Source organism: Akebia trifoliata, chromosome 10 (assembly GCF_017979445.1).
Source record: "Akebia trifoliata isolate Shusen 1 chromosome 10, ASM1797944v1, whole genome shotgun sequence".
In the NCBI taxonomy this organism is placed as follows: domain Eukaryota; kingdom Viridiplantae; phylum Streptophyta; class Magnoliopsida; order Ranunculales; family Lardizabalaceae; genus Akebia; species Akebia trifoliata.
The window spans coordinates 15,723,120-15,739,510 of NC_141384.1; the positions used below are offsets into that span (position 1 = coordinate 15,723,120).

The 16,391-nt window shown below is 36.9% G+C and overlaps 1 protein-coding gene across 1 annotated transcript; it reads left to right on the plus strand.

Moving 5' to 3' along the window:
• Window positions 1–623: 623 nt before the first annotated feature.
• LOC147393187 (uncharacterized) lies at window positions 624–4,118 on the plus strand. The gene is made up of 7 exons (XM_086455073.1): window positions 624–746; window positions 1,000–1,503; window positions 1,810–1,909; window positions 2,692–2,825; window positions 3,119–3,564; window positions 3,660–3,921; window positions 3,990–4,118. The coding sequence occupies exons 1-7, from the start codon at window positions 624–626 to the stop codon at window positions 4,116–4,118; spliced, it is 1,698 nt and encodes a 565-aa protein (XP_086311199.1).
• The last annotated feature ends 12,273 nt before the right edge of the window (window positions 4,119–16,391 follow it).

Consider the following 16,391-nt stretch of genomic DNA (forward strand, 5'->3'; position numbering starts at 1 on the left):
TACTACTACTCAAGCTCTTGTTACAGGTCAACAGGCTCACACTAAAGACATTGTAGAGTTGAAAAAACAGTTGGGACAAGTGGTAGACTTCATGGGAAAGATAACCAAGAGCGGAAACTTGTCTAGCAACACTGTTCCCAACCCAAATATCGAACAAGCTAAAGCTGTTGCCACAAGGAGTGGTAAGACTCTTGTGGATGTTCCTAAAACCCTAAAGAAGGCCCAAGTGACCCACAATGAGGAAAAAGACAAAGAGAAAGATCTTGCCACATCAAAGACAGAAGTGATTGGTTCTTCATCATATGAGAATGCTTTAAAACCTCGAGGTAATGAGAACAACCCTAAAAATTCTTTCGATTCTAATCCTTTTACTCGTGTGCCTTTTCCTAGTAGGTTTGCCAAAACCAAGAAGGATGAATCTGATCAAGCCATCTTGGAGATTTTTAAGAAGGAGGCAAACTCGTGAGAAAGAGGTGGTAAAGATGAACGAGACAGTCTCTACTGTCATCTAAAGGAAATTGCCACCAAAGCTTAAGGATCTAGGGAGTTTTTCTATTCCTTGTGTGATTGGTACCAATAAATTTGATAATGTCATGTTAGACTTAGGAACTTCAATTAATGTGATGCCTTATAGTCTTTATGCTTCTTTAGATCTGGGTGAACGTAAAAGTGATAATGTTGTTATCCAATTGGCTGATCGATCTAACAAGTATCCTAAGGGATATGTTGGGGATGTTCTTGTGCAGGTGAATCAACTCATTTTTCCCGCTGACTTCTATGTCCTTGATATGGAAGAGGCACCCCTAAATTCCACTCCATTACTTTTAGGGCGCCCATTTATGAGGACTGCAAGAACAAAGATCGATGTTTATGAAGGAACATTGACCATGGAATTTGATAATGAAATTATACGCTTCAACATCTTTGAAGCTATGAGGTATCCATTGACTGACATTAAACCCTATTTTTTTTATTGATATTATTGATTCATTTCCGCAGAGGTTTATGGAAGCAATGGAAGAGGATGAGTTGAAAGTAACACTCTCTCAAGGAGTTGGTTATACTGAGAATGGAGATTCCATTTCTAAAGCTGAGTTGGAAAAGGCTGAAGAGCCCATTGTGATCAGAACCGTGGCCTCCTTTGAATCCCTACCCATTTTACCAAGGTCTATTCCTCCTTTGTCCCTTCCTATTTCTACTAACAAGATGTTACCTTCAGTGATACAAGCCCCTATACTTGATCTTAAGGTTTTGCCAGATCACTTGAAGTATGTCTTTTTGGGGAATAAGGAAATGCTGCTTGTTATTATATCCTCGAAGTTGGAGGAGAATCAAGAGAAGAAGCTTGTGGACATTCTTAAGAAGTACGAGACCCCCATTGGTTGGACTTTGGTAGATATTAAGGAAATCAGTCCAACCATGTGCGTCCATAGAATCCTATTGGAGGATGGTGCCAAACCCACCAGAGAAGCCCAGAAACGCCTACATCCACTCATGATGAAGGTAGTGCAAGATGAGATAATAAAATTACTTGATTGTGGCGTTATTTACCCTATTTCAGATAGCAAGTGGGTGTCTCCTATTCAAGTTGTGCCAAAGAAGTCTGGAGTTACTGTAGTAAAGAATGAGGAGAATTAGTTAGTACCTCAACGAGTTGTGACTGGTTATCGAGTTTGCATAGACTATAGGAAGCTCAATGCTTCAACAAGGAAGGACCATTTCCCTCTACCCTTTATCAATCAAATGCTTGAGAGGTTAGCTGGTTACCCTTTTTATTACTTTTTGGATGGATATCGTGGGTACAACCAGATCTATATAGCCCAAGAGGATCAAGAGAAGACCACCTTCACTTGCCCTTTTGGCACTTATGCCTATAGACGTATGCCATTTGGATTGTGCAATGCACCAGGTACGTTTCAACGTTATATGCTTTCCATTTTTTCTGAATACATTGAGAATATCATTGAGGTCTTTATGGATGATTTTAGTGTCTTTAGTAGAGATTTTGATGCATGCTTAGGAAATTTGGAACTTATTTTAAAACGTTTTGTTGAAACTAACTTGGTTTTGAATTGGGAAAAGTGTTACTTCATGGTGACTCAAGGGATTGTTTTAGGACATATTATATCTGCTAGGGGGATTGAGGTTGAGAAATCTAAGGTAGATCTTATGCGTTACTTACCCTCTCCCACTTGTGTGAGAGAGGTTCGGTCATTTCTTGGTCATGCAGGATTTTACAGGAGATTTATCAAGGATTTCTCCAAGGCATCAAGGCCCTTGTGACAGTTGCTCCAAAAGTACACTTCATTTGAGTTTGATGAGGAGTAAAGAAGGCTTTTGAAAAGTTGAAGGAGTTATTGACTACTGCTCCAATTACGTCTCTACCTAATTGGTCTTTACCTTTTGAATTGATGTGTGACGCCTCAGATTATGCTGTTGGGGCTGTGTTGGGACAAATAATAGATAAGAAGTCCTATGCTATCTACTATGCCTCTAGGACGCTCAATGATGCCCAACGGAACTATTCCACAACTGAAAAAGAGCTCCTTGCTGTGATTTTCGCTTTAGATAAATTTCGCTCTTATTTATTTCAAACTAAAGTTATTGTTTATACTGATCATGCAGCTTTGAAGTATTTGATGACAAAGGAGGCCAAACTGAGGCTAATTAGATGGGTGCTATTTCTTTAAGAATTCGATTTGGAGATCAAATACAAAAAGGCGAATGAAAACTTGGTAGTCGACCATTTGAGAAGACTTGTACATGAGGAGGACACCTTACCCTTGCAAGAATCATTCCCAGATGAGCAGCTCTTTGGGATTGAGGTAAGTGAACCGTGGTATGCGGATATTATGAATTATTTAGTTACTAAGCAATTCCCTGATACTTTACCTCAATCTAATAAAGAAAAGCTTAAGAAAATGGCTAGATATTATATATGGGATGAACCATATTTGTGGAAGCATTGTAGTGATCAAATCATTAGGAGGTGTGTCCCTGAATCTGAGCATAAATCTATACTTGCCTTTTGTCATTCTGAGTCTTGTGGTGGACATTTTGGTGCACGTTGGACAGCCCGTAAATTGATTGTGATTTCTTTTGGCCCTCTATTTTTAAGGATGCATATATGTACTGCATGACTTGTGATAGGTGCCAGAGAACAGGTAACTTAGGTTCTAAAGATCAAATGCTCATAACCCATATCATAACTGTTGAGATTTTCGATGTCTGGGGCATTGATTTCATGGGGCCGTTTCCTTCATCTAATGGTTTTCTTTACATTCTTTTGGCTGTTGATTATGTGTCCAAGTGGGTGGAGGCTAAGGCCACCAAAACTAATGATTCTAAAGTTGTTGCAGATTTCTTGAGATCTAACATATTTACTAGGTTTGGAGTGCCTCGTGCGATTATTAGTGATGGTGGATTACACTTCTGCAACAAAACAATTGAGTCTCTTTTGAAGAAATACAAGGTGAATCACAAGGTGGCAACACCATATCATCCTCAAATGAATGGACAAGCAGAGTCTCAAATCGTGAGATTAAGGGAATTTTGTAAAAAACTGTGGGTCCTACACGCAAGGATTGGAGTAAAGACTTGATGATTCACTTTGGGCCTATTGACGCATACAAAATGCCAATTGGGATGTCTCCATTCAGACTTGTCTATGGTAAGGTGTGTCATTTACTAGTTGAGCTTGAGCACAGGGCGTGGTGGGCTGTTAAGTCTTTCAACTTAGACATTGATGAGGCCGGTTTACATAGAAAACTGCAACTGAATGAACTTGAGGAGATCAGAAACGAGGCATATGATAGCACATGGATCTACAAGGAGAAAACTAGAGCTTTTCATGATATGATGATTCGTGGCAAGGCCTTTGTTGTGGGTCTTCTTTTCCATTCTAGATTAAACTTTTTCCAGGTAAGTTACGTTCTTGATGGGTTGGTCCTTTCGTTGTCACTAATGTTTTTCCTCATGGTGCTGTGCAGATAAAAAGTGAAAAAACTGGAAATGAATTCAAGGTGAATGGCCATCGCTTGAAGCCTTACTATGAGGCTTTTAAAGAGCACACTGTGGAAGAAGTACCCCTCCTAGAGGCCCCACTCACAAAGGACTAAAAATGAGGTACAAAGTCTAGGCTGAAGGACTGTAAACATTCAAGCGCTATTGGGAGGCAACCCAATTCAACCAAGGCTATTGAGGATACATCGACACAGATTTGCATTTTCTTTCTCTCCTCTATTTACTTTGGTTGATTTCATTTTTTATTTTATTGTGTGATTTTCATGAATACTTTGCTCATGTTTATATTTCTACTTACAGGCTTATTCAGATCTACATTGAGGACAATGTAGGATTTAAGTGTGGGGGAGGGATTTACACCTTTAATTTTCAAAAAAAAATTTAAAAAAAAAAAATTATTTTCTTCTTAGAATTCCTTCCAACTCAATGATGAAACTGATTCTTAAGATAGATGGCTTGTAAATAGACTTGAGCATACTTTTACAGATAAAACAAGAAATGGAGTTAATTTGCTTATATTGTAGTCATACTTGGAAATTTTGATGCACATTAGCCTTGATTCGAGTAATCTGTTATCTTAAAGTGAAGCATGGAGACATATTGAATGATACTTGCATAATTCCGCAATATTTGTGAGCTATTCGAGCCTTATAATTGATTCATTATACATATCAATTTAAACTTCTTTTCTGAGTGCATCTTGTGAATATCATGTTTTCTAGAACTTGCTTTAAACCCGCTTGAGACAATTTTACATGTTCAGATTTGGAGAAGACGGAGGCAAATTAGGATTTTACCACCATGACCAAATAGCCTTGTCCTGATTGTGATTTGACCCTTAGCTATCCTTTGAGCCTTCATTAGCCTATTTTCTTCATTAAGCCACATTCACTTACTCTTTTGAACTTAAACACTTTACCTACCCTTTTCCTTGGAACTAGTGAGCTTGGATCTTGTTTATAAGGTGATATCGGGAATGGTGGAAAAGCATAAGTGCGGGGGAGGATGTCATGTGGTTTTAAGGTGTAAGATTCAAAAAAAAAAAAAATTGTGATAAAAGGAGAAGTAGGGACATGAAAAGAAGTGTTGTGATTTAAAGATTACAAGTTCTGAAGAAATGGGAGCATTACAAATCTCTAAAGCAAAGTGAAAAGAAAAATTGATGAAATCTACCTTAAAGTGATCGAAATGTGGTACTTAATGATGAGGACCTATTTGTTGACATTTCTAATTGCTTTCTAGTTCTGAGGAAATTTTTTGATATCCTTGCTCTTCCTTCTTATGAACCTTTGACCCTTTAGCCCCATTACAACCTTTTCAAAGACCTCTTGATCCTTTGATGTTCTGTTTTAAATGTGGAGAGTGGGTGGACAAGCAAGCCTATGGTTTAAACTGTTTTCACAAGTGTTTGAGTGATTAGTGTAGCTAGCACCATATCAAATTGAGAGAAAACTAGAGTGATACATCATGAGAAGTAAAGTTTGATACTATTTGTGCATTAACTTGAGGATGCATATTACACTTATATTTGGCTAACCACACACACACACTCCAAGTATGAATGCTATATAGTCTTAATAACTCCGTGGCTTATTTTTGAAGTAAACTTGTGCTCTTCCTACTTTATTATGCCATACCATCTAAAGGATCTCTGAAATGTAAGTTAGAAGGATTAGAGTCATTTAAGTTTTATTATGTCATTGTAGTGTTTTTAGTTAGTCTTTGTCGTTTTCCTTGAGTTTCTATTAGGTTACATTTTGTTTTGTTTTGCCCGAGGACGAGCAAAAGTTAAGTGTGGGGGAATTTGATAAGAATGCAAAATGTCATATTTTTCTCCTTTAATATTTAGTCCTTTATACATATTTAGTGCCTAAATGTACTAATTATTCTTTTATTTTGATTTAGGATGCAAATGGAGGTATTAAGTGCAAAACGAAATTAATTAGGCGATTTTGGACAGTTTCGACATCGCTTCGTAATCTGGCCATAACTCTCTCATACGAACTCTGATTGAGATGATTCAAAATGCTATGGAACGCTAAGAAAAAGATATACAACTTTCATGTTTTGAGTTTTAAGAGATAATGAATGTATCAAGGTCAAAATCAGATTTGAAGTTACTACACGTACACTGTTGACGCGAATTTGATACAAATTTGACAAGGTTTATTTTCGAAAGTCTCCAAATCTAGTGCACGAAAAACACCACTTTCCTAATTATATTAGGACTTTATTTTATTTTTAATAATTTTTCCTTAATTAGTCAGATTTTGATATTGTTATTGGAGGATAAGATTTAGAATATTTTTAAGAGATTTTGTAGGCTTCTAAGAAGGAAAAAAATAACGTGTAGAAGAAAAAAAAAGGAAGAGACTTGGAGAAGACATGGTGGAATCGCTAAGCTGTAGACACGGGATTTCGTCATTACGATGACCACATCTACTAATGGTAGGAGTTGCCACCATTCATGTTGTAAGTGGGTGTGAATGGTCACCCGATGTACATTTTGAAAAATTACCATTTTGGGCTCTTAGTGACTCACGATGGATAAGGATAAATCAACCCTTGAGATTCAGGTAAGCGGCTCGGTTGGAGAAAAGGAAAGGTGTTAGGCACCCTTTTCTTCCCACCAAATGGCGGTAACCTCAACTCAACTCGGTCATTTGATTTAAAAATATGAAAAATAAAGTGCCACGTGTGTGCATTTGTACCCTAAGTAGGGATTTACTTTCGGCTCGATTATAGGATCATCTCATTGAAAGAGATGACCCTTATGGATCATTTGCCTTGACATCCACTCATCTTAAATCCATTTAAAATAAATGAAGAGGAGAGGGGATAATAGAAGAGGGAGGAGGAGAGGGAAGAGAGAGAGGGGGGATTGCCTTGAACCCACCTTGTATCTTCTTTCTTCTTTTCTTCTTCTTCTTTGAGTCTTTTTGAGTCCTTAGTATTTTAGGAAAATACAACTCTTGTATAGTTGAAGGAGTAGAGAAGAGATGATGAGAGAGATGAGTGTAGTATGTGATTTTTTTGTGTGAGACTTGGGGGAGAGAATTGATAATATTTTTTTTAGTAAGAGTGGGAGGGGAGAATTTTTGTAGTAAAAAGTTAGGGGCTTTTTTGGGAATAGGATGAGGGTATTTATAGATGTTGAGGAGTTATTTTAGGGGTATAATGGGGTGAAGTGAAGAAAAAGGATAGAATGGTTATGAGTTTTAGAGAGGAGTGGATGTAATTTGGGGGAGATAGGAGGGTATTTAGGGAAGGGAGGTTAAATGGGTTGTTTACAACCCAAATGGGTTGGATCTTTCAACCCATTTGGGTTGAGTGTTAGATGAAAGAGAATTGATGAGAGTGGTGAGAAGATGAGATTGTGTAAGAGAGTAATTAATTGGTGAAATGAGTTGAGGGGATGGGATTTTAATTAAAAGAAGGGTTGTGTGAGAAGGTGGTTGATGATATTTTGAGAGGGTGTGGGAGATGATGCCATGTGTCAAAATGGGTGGAGATGAAGGGTTGAGATGGGTTGATGGGAGAGGTTGAGTGTTTGACTTGAGAGGATGGGTGTAAGTTTAGGTTGTAGATGTGGATTTTGTAGGGAATGATGATGGTAGATTAGGAGGAGGTATAGATTAGGGGTGTGGGTAGATTAGATTTTTTTAGAAAAAAGGTGATGGGTTGATGTGGGTAGATTAGGGAAGGTATAGGTCAGGGGTGTGGGTAGATGTGTTTGATTTGAGAGAAAAGGTGATGGTTGATGTGTGGGTAGATGAAGTTTAAAGAAAATTAATGGGATAGGTAGTTGGATGAGGGAGGTGGATGGGGTGATGACATGTGTCACCTTTTGATGATAAAAATAGTGATTGGTTGATGTGGGTAGTGGTTTGTGGGTTAGGATTATGGGTTGGATAATGAATTGGGTATGGATAGTGGTTTGTGGGCTTTTAGTGTATTGGGCTTGGGTTTTAGGAGGGTTGTTAGTTATTTTGGCTTGGATTGGATTTTTGGGGGTAGGTTTATTTTATGGTTTAGGTGATATGGGATCGATTTTAGGTTGAGGGTAAGGTGAGAAATTAATTTGGGAAAGAGTTGAGGGCTTGTGAGCTTTGAATGGGCTTAAGGTGTTTGCGGATTTGGAGGTGGAGTGGTAGAAGTAGAGGAGGGGTAGGTATCCCAAGTCTCACATTTTTTTATTTATTTAATTTTTTTGAGATTTTTGACAATCATTGATTTGATCAAAAAATGCCACGTGTTGGCAAATCGGGCTTTTTAGGCCCGTGGGAGAATTTTATCGAGCATTCGGTATTCTTAGATACAAAGGGGGAGCGGTAAGGGTTGGACAAGTGGAGGATAGGTCAAACCCCTTTGGTGGGTCCTTTGGACCATTGAAAGGTCTTAGGGGCCTCGGTTCGATTAAGACATCACTTTTTAGCGATTTGGGCTTTTGAAGCCCGTTGGCCAATTTTGTCGAAAAATCGATGTTTTGAGTGGAATGGGGTAAATGGGAGTATGCCGAGTCCTTTTGGTGGGCTTCCTAAACCATTGAGAGGTCTTAGGGGCCTCGGTTTGATCAAAATGTCACTTTTCAATGACTTGGGCCCTTAAGGCCCGTTGGCTCATTTATTTGGAAAATCGATATTTTTGGGCTCTTTCGAGTAATGGCCCGTTCAAATTGAGGTGTTTACAGCTGCCCTTCTTTGCAGGAATTGCATGCAAAGAATAGACTAAACCCCTATTTGTACGGACTAGAAAAATTCTGTAAAAATACGATCTTGAATTATTGATTGTATTGAAGATTTTTGTGGGTAATGGCTACTCAAGCACGGGGTCTAACAGAGTTTTGCCTTATTAATTCCTTGATCTCGATGGCGTGGAGCTCGTGTGAGATCTTGGATTTTGATGAGTTTAGAAATTTAGATATTTCTTCAGTCGCGTTTTAACAAATTGGAATTGAGTGCAACTCGAAAGGTTTTTGAAGTTTTTTTTTTTTTTTTAAATCCCTTTTCATTGCCTTCTTTTGTTGATTTTGCTCTATCATAAGTTAACCTTCCCAATTCATGCATTGTCCTTTGTAATGATACCTTTGATCCTTTCAACGGTGTAAGCACTGAGGTTGTTTTAGCAGTCGCCACAAATCCAAAAGAGAGTTTTGCAGTTGGAACCGAATCGACCAAGATCTGGAATGCGACAGTCAATAGAGATCCACCAGATCCAACTTCAGTAATTCTACCTCTATTTACTGTTAGCCCATCGGGGAGTATAGTAAAACTAAGGAGAAGGAGTGTTACACAGTCTGGGTCTCCCCCATTTAGAACACATTTATTGCAACAATATCAACAGGAGCATAGATTACAAAAGAGCCCGTTGTATCGGTGCTACTCTCTTGTAATATCAACATGTTGCTCTGGCTGGAATTTGAAGTATTAACTCGCAGTAGAGAGACACAGTTACCAAGATCTCTGCCATTAGTAATATGTGTTATTTCTTCAACAACACCGCCATTAGAAAGAATGTCCCACTCACTTTTAAAGTTTTCATCATGAAGGAAATTGAAAACTCTCTTTGGTGGGACTTGAAATTCTGCTGTCATCACTTGAAGGGCTCCTTTATAATTTTCTGCTAGCCTGTTGATACGACCTCAAGAGTCGTTGCTTTTGAAACAATGCTAGAAAATACGGTGGACCACTAACTCACATCCATAAGGATCTCAACAAGGTTAATGTGACTCGTGATAACAATGGTAGTTTCTCGAGAGGCTTCTGACTTCAATCTAAATGGTTTTCGTCCAATTCCCCTCGGGAATGTTTGCATGTACTCATCTTCACTTAGAATCTCATAAGCATGATCAAGACTATGCATTCACAACGGTTTCCTTAGTTGGGCCATTCTTATAAACTCTTTCATTGCTGCAACTACGAGTTCGATGATCAATAGTTTATCTGCCTCAGTAGGCCCGGAGAGTAATCTCAGGAGGGGCTCGTTCGGGGTCCCTGCTTCGATGCCCTTTGCGTCTTGTCTAGTGAGTCATGATGCTTCGGATGCTGAAAAAGTGATGATGAGTCAGGCTGCCAGGATCTGTGCTTTGGAGGAACGCCTTGACTCTTTTTTCATGATGTTTGATTGACTGCGTTGTATTAACTCTTTTTGTATTTTCTTTTCATTACAAAATGTTGAAAGATTAATGCAAAGAAAATAGGTTTTGTACTTACTTGGCCTAAGGTGTATCTAATGCTTTGAAAACTTGAAGTTTGAATAAGTCCTAGAATCTTCATCATCGGCTAAAATAGTAGTTTTTCTTTTTTGAAATTTTATGAAATATCTTTATCAAATGAGTACGATAAATTCAAAGTTTGTAAAATCTTTGGTTACGACTATCTCAGTATTTTTGCCAACCACAGAGGATATAAACGTCAATTACTCTTTTGATTCCTTTAGAGTCATTCCCAATGCCCTGGTATTGGAAGACTATTATCTGTTTGGGTCTCGGGATTTTTGAAAGATTTTGCCGTTCACAGTTTATACTCTTGCGGGCCAGGAGTTTTTTTTTTTTTTTTTTTCATTTAACCTTTATTGTCCCCTGATGCCAATTACGGTTTTCATCAGACCTGGTTTCACATTTTTACGCATCAACGTCATTTTTGGGATTTTCATCGTGCTGGTGGCTTTTATCTTGCTATAGTCTAATTCTTTTACTCATAGCGCTCTTTCAGGTTTTCACTATGCCCTTTCAGACCATGCTTGTATTTTTCTAGATTTTTCATTACAATTCTACTCGGAGTCTCCGTGTCTTTGTGGCTTGGTGACTCAAGTTGAGCTGCAAGATCAACGATTCTACTCTTGTACTGACACTTTTTCTTGAGTAATAGATCTAGATTCCCCTCTCGAGTTTGCTGATGACTATTCGTTGTTCGACAACTCAAGTTGAGCCGCGAGATCGACTACTGTACACTTCGAGTACTCTTTTTTTTCGAATATCCGATCTGGATTCCCCTCTCGAGTCTTCCAACGACTAACAAGACTTTGAGGTCCGGATCAAGTTGGAAGATCATTTGTGCTGCCACTGTTATTATATTGCCCTAGAACATTTCCTAATCAAAAAGGACTTTAAGTAGGAAGAAACGTTGGCTTAGGCTTATGGTAGTGGAAGGTTACAAAAAGATTAAGGTCTGGGTCTTACTTATAGAGACATGAATTTGTGATCTTAATTATGTATGCTGAATTTTCAGTTCGGTTATATTGAAAACTTTGATATTAATTGTCATTGAAACCATAGTTGTATCTCTAATCACCTAATTGATTTGGGGTATGATTTAAAAGTGGTAAAAACTATGAACAATAGTTGTGATTTGAAAATTGCATGTTCTTTAGCCATGGACTTTTCCACAGGTTTGAGGAGTAGGTTATTGAATCATAATTCATTTTAATCTTAATGATTTGTTTAAGAAGTTGTAAGGATACGCTGAGTATTAACTTGATTGCTTAATCAAAATAACTAGGTGATGGACTTTTCCAAAACCCTAGGATTTATCAATAATTAGGTTTTTCAATAAAAAAATGTGAGAGAAAAATCAAAAAATAAAAAAAAAACATAAAAAAGAAGAGAAAAGAAACAATTCAATTAACTCCAAGCCCACATGAGGATAAACTATAAAGGGTAAAAAAAATAAAAAAGAGAAAAATGTCAAAAATAGAATTTTTAATCTTGGACTCAACTCGCATCTTGAAGGCCAAAACAAAATTAAGAAGATAACATCATTGAGAGCTCTAAAAAAAATAATGTTAGAACAATAGGAGAACCTCCCACAATTCTTACCTAGTATATTTTTTTGAGTTTTTTTATCGTTTCTTTATTCAACCATACCATAGCTTACATTACAACCTAATAAAGTCCACTCTAATCATGTAAGGGGTCGAGGATAAGATCCTAAAGTCAATTGGTTGGTGATGACAGAATTCAGACAACATTAAGTTGTAATAAAAAGAGATAGATATGAGTAATAAGGTCATATTGATCTTGTGCCTACATCTCGGGCCCTAGTCACGAGAGTCGTTGGAAGACGCAAGAAGGGAAATTAGATTGAATATTCAAAATTAGATGCAATTGCCTGAAAAACACGATGTAATCATTAGAAGAGTAGATGCAAATTAGAGCCTCTGATTTGCTAGCTCAACTTGAATCACCAAACTACTAGAGTCATTGTGAATTCGTATGGGCTCAAGTCATTGTATCCATTTTATTTTGTAAATATAATAAAGATAGCGCAGTCTGAAAGGGCATAGTGAAAACTCAAAAGAGCGTTGTGAGTAAAAATATCAGTTGTGGCAAAGATGAAACATTACTGACATGATAAAAACCCCAAAAAAGGGCATCGATATGTAAAAATTGTGGAAAATTGGACTTGGTGAAATCCTTAACATGCAGTGAGGGTAATATTGGTAAAATAAAAATAGAAAAAAGGCAAAGTAGAAAAATAGCCAAAGTTTCACAATATCATTCACCGATCAAACTTACACACCTTCGTCGTGAACCTAATTCTTCATTTTAGCCTTTCCAAATCATTCAAATTCTAATGTTCGACTTCAAGGATAAGTTTAAAGGGTCCAAGAAAAGTCTAGAGTGGAACAATAACATTGTCTTGACACTCTATCTCAACAGTTACAAGGCGTTCAAACAAACCCACTCACGTCCTTAACTTTGCCTGATTCCGACAATTGTGCAAAACAATAATAAAAACAAAAAACAAATGATTTACTTTCTTTATTTTAATTTGTTTTACATTTACAAAAATCTAAAATCCCAAAAAAAAATCTTAAAATCATCCAAAAACTATATTTTTGGCCTATGAGGAAAAATCTAGAATTTGTATCAAAATAACAGTTTTTGAAATAAAAAAGTAGATATATCTAAAGCCAATAATACCAAAAAAACTATTCTCTCATTCATTGCATAATTTTATATCTCCTATTCAAGTGTGTAAAAAATAAAAATGCAAGAAATACATGGAAATCATGTCAAGTTACATGAAACATAAGACGCATCTAAGTGAAACTCTAAGTCATGGACTCGAGCTACAAAATGAACAATCACTCTGTCCGTATTGGAGTGGACATGACTCATTAGATATGACTCCATGTCATCAACACGTGTATTAGAGCTCAATCTCATCTTAAGATCATCAATCTTGACTTGGTATCTCTTAACAACGTTACATCTTAGAGCCTCGTTATTGCTCAAAGCAATACTCAAACGATCAATGTTAGATTGCAGCCTCTGCTCAGACGTACCCAAATGTGCTCAATTCGATCATGGTGAAATCGTCTCGACCCGTTTTCCACCAAATAATGAATAGGGGTCCGATTGGTAAATTGGGGACTCTTAGGGAATAAGGAGTCGCCACCTAGTTTAAGTCTAGGAACCATAAATAACTCCAAAATGGATCGGGTCGGTCCACGGATCAGAAAAATGGGTAAGGGGTCAGATTACGGGTTTTGAAAGGTGTTAGGCACCGAACCTGCCCGATCGAGATGATCGGTCTTTACTACGATCCAAACTATCCTACGGTCAACGGGTAGAGACTAAAGTAAAGATTATGGTCCAATCACCATCACTATCATCATCAAATTATATCACATGTGCTAAACGAATTTCAAGGCCAATATTCCCCAAATATCGTATAATTTCTCGAATTCCGCATAAAAATGGAAATATTTGAAAAAGCCTTTATTCTAACCTATGCTCCGACGTCCATGTGGCAATATTTCAATCACAAATCCGAATGCGTAAATATTTTCCCAAATCGACTACAATAGGAATTCGTGAAAATTTTCCAAATTGGAAAGTCATCAATATGGAACATCTAAATTGGTACTTTATGAGATTTCTAATTTGGAAATACAAAATGATCCATATCAGAAAATCATGAATATGCCGAATTTTAAATTAGATATTAGCAAATATGAATTTTTTGAAGTAGAAAATAATAATTAGAAAATTTTCCAAATTAGAAAATTATAAAGTTTCAAAATTAGAACGTTCCAAAATCGAATCTCTCAAAAATGGGAATTGCGATCATGACAATTCCAATCACGAACACATGGTAGATCAATAAGTCGACGCATCAATAATCCACGTGTGCAAAATTTCACATTAAAACATTAGTGACATAGGGCCAATGAGGGAATCAATCATTAACACATATATGCAAAAAATTTTGAACAAAAGATACGTTGCGAATATTAGTAAATTGATTGATGAATTAATTCGCATATACATGAAAATCAGTGAGTCAACTCGCACCTATTTTATTGAGAAAATCAATTTTAAATTTCTTACATACTCAAAAATCAGTGAGTCGACTCCCGTGTCACTTTGATAAAAAATTAAATTTCGGACTTCTAAGCACATAAAAAACAGCGAGTCGACTTGTGTGTCACTTTGATAGAAAAATCCAATTTTGAAACTTCTAAGCACATAGAAAAATAATGAGTCGACTCGTGTCACCTTGATAAAAAAACAAATTTCGGACGTCTAAGCACATAAAAAATAGCGAGTCGACTCGCGTGTCACTTTGATAGAAAAATCCAATTTTGAAACTTCTAAGCACAGAGAAAAATAATGAGTCGACTCGTGTCACTTTGATAAAAAAAAAATTTCGGACGTCTAAGCACATAAAAAACAAAGAGTCAACACGCATGTCACTTTGGTAGAAAAATCCAATTTTGAAACTCCTTATCACATAAAAAGACAGCGAGTCGACTCGTGAGAATTTACGAATTAATACTCATGAATAAAACCTACACATAGAATAACGATTAAAGAGGCATAAGGATAGACAAGGAAAAAACCGAACTTACCACTTGCAAGGGTCGAGTTCTGTGAGATTCCTTCAGAGTATTTGGACAACAATCCGATTGTGTGAATGTTGCTTCAAAAATCTACGGATGAGAGCTTCAACGGTGATAGTTCTAGGCTTTTTGAGAGGAAAAGAGGCTAGTAGTGGCTACTGTAGGATTGTTTAGAGGTAAGGAGATCGAATAGACCACATGCAAGATTGGAAATATGTTCCTTCTATGACGCACAATGGATGTGGTAGGCTGATTACAGTAATGGTAACTGCTATGAGGGTGACACTGGAGAGGGTACTTGACAAAAATGATGTTACAACAATGGCTGCAATGGAGTGGGAACTTGGACATTGCAAGGGCTGTAATATAGTGAGACTGAGGTGTCACAATGAGATCGGGGACGTTGATGCTATGGGGATGCTATTGAAGAGGAGAAGACGGATTAGAGGGGTGGTGTTAATGGTGATGATGGCTGCTGTCAATAGTGAAGAAGGGCTGCTGTTAATGGCCGTAATGGAGGGATTTTGGGGCTGCTTATAGAGGGAGTTTGGGGTTGTGTTGAACGGTAGTTGGGGCTGTTGGAGAAGGTGATAATGGGGCTGTTCTACAGTCTGAAAAATCAAAAGAATGGGGGGCTAAAAATGTGATGAAGGAAGGTTGTTTTGAACAGTGATTGGGGTGATTGGAGAAGGTGATGATGCTTGGAGAGGAAGATTGATTGAAAGAGGGTGATGAGGGCTATGACTTGGGGATGTGTAGAGGCTGTTAGTGGGGCTGAAGAAGATAAAGTAGAAGGGAGATGATGAAGACAATGAGGGCTGCGGTCCTCCCTTTTTGTTGTTCCTTTTCTTGTTGTAAAACAACAAGCCTCTCCCCTTTTGTTGCTCAAAAAAAAAAAAATTCGTCAGACTTCTTGCTATTTTTTAGCCAAAACATCAGTTTTTTTTTTTTTTTTGGGTTCAAAGAAAATGTCAGCCTCCTTTTTTTTATAGCATTCTCTTGCTATTTTTTATTTTATCTCTTTCTCTCTTTTATTTATTTCTTTTCCTTTTTGTTTGTTCTACTTTATTTGTTTCTCTATTTGCTTTTTGTTGTTTTTATTCTATCTTATATATTCATATTCTTTGACCGAACCAAAGAGAGAATATCTCTCTATTTGAGTTTAGAAAGAATGGGACCATGATCCCACGCTTCACAACCCGTTGTACGTTGGTGGATCATTATTAATTAAATTTCGATTTTTAATTTTGGTTGATGGTTTAGGTTACAATTCTTAAATTTTGGTTTGATTTTAATTTGATGGGTTAATTATGTTTTATTTTTTGATCTTGATTGGTTGATTAAATTAAGATTTTAACTCGATTGGTTGATTGTGTTTTAATTTGAATATCGATTGGTTGATTAAGTTTTAAATTCAATTTGATTGATCGATTTGGTTTTACTTTCAATGTTAATTGGTTGATCGGATTTTAAGTTTCAATTGAATTTTAATTTAAATATTGATGGGTTGATTAAATCTT

Coding starts and splice junctions, on each gene's coding strand:
- LOC147393187 (XM_086455073.1), top strand. CDS start 624: ATGCCTTATAGTCTTTATGCTTCTTTAGATCTGGGTGAACGTAAAAGT. Junction 747..999: donor TTGGGGATGTTCTTGTGCAG/GTGAATCAACTC, acceptor TCATTTCCGCAG/AGGTTTATGGAAGCAATGGA. Junction 2,826..3,118: donor AGCAGCTCTTTGGGATTGAG/GTAAGTGAACCG, acceptor TCTATTTTTAAG/GATGCATATATGTACTGCAT.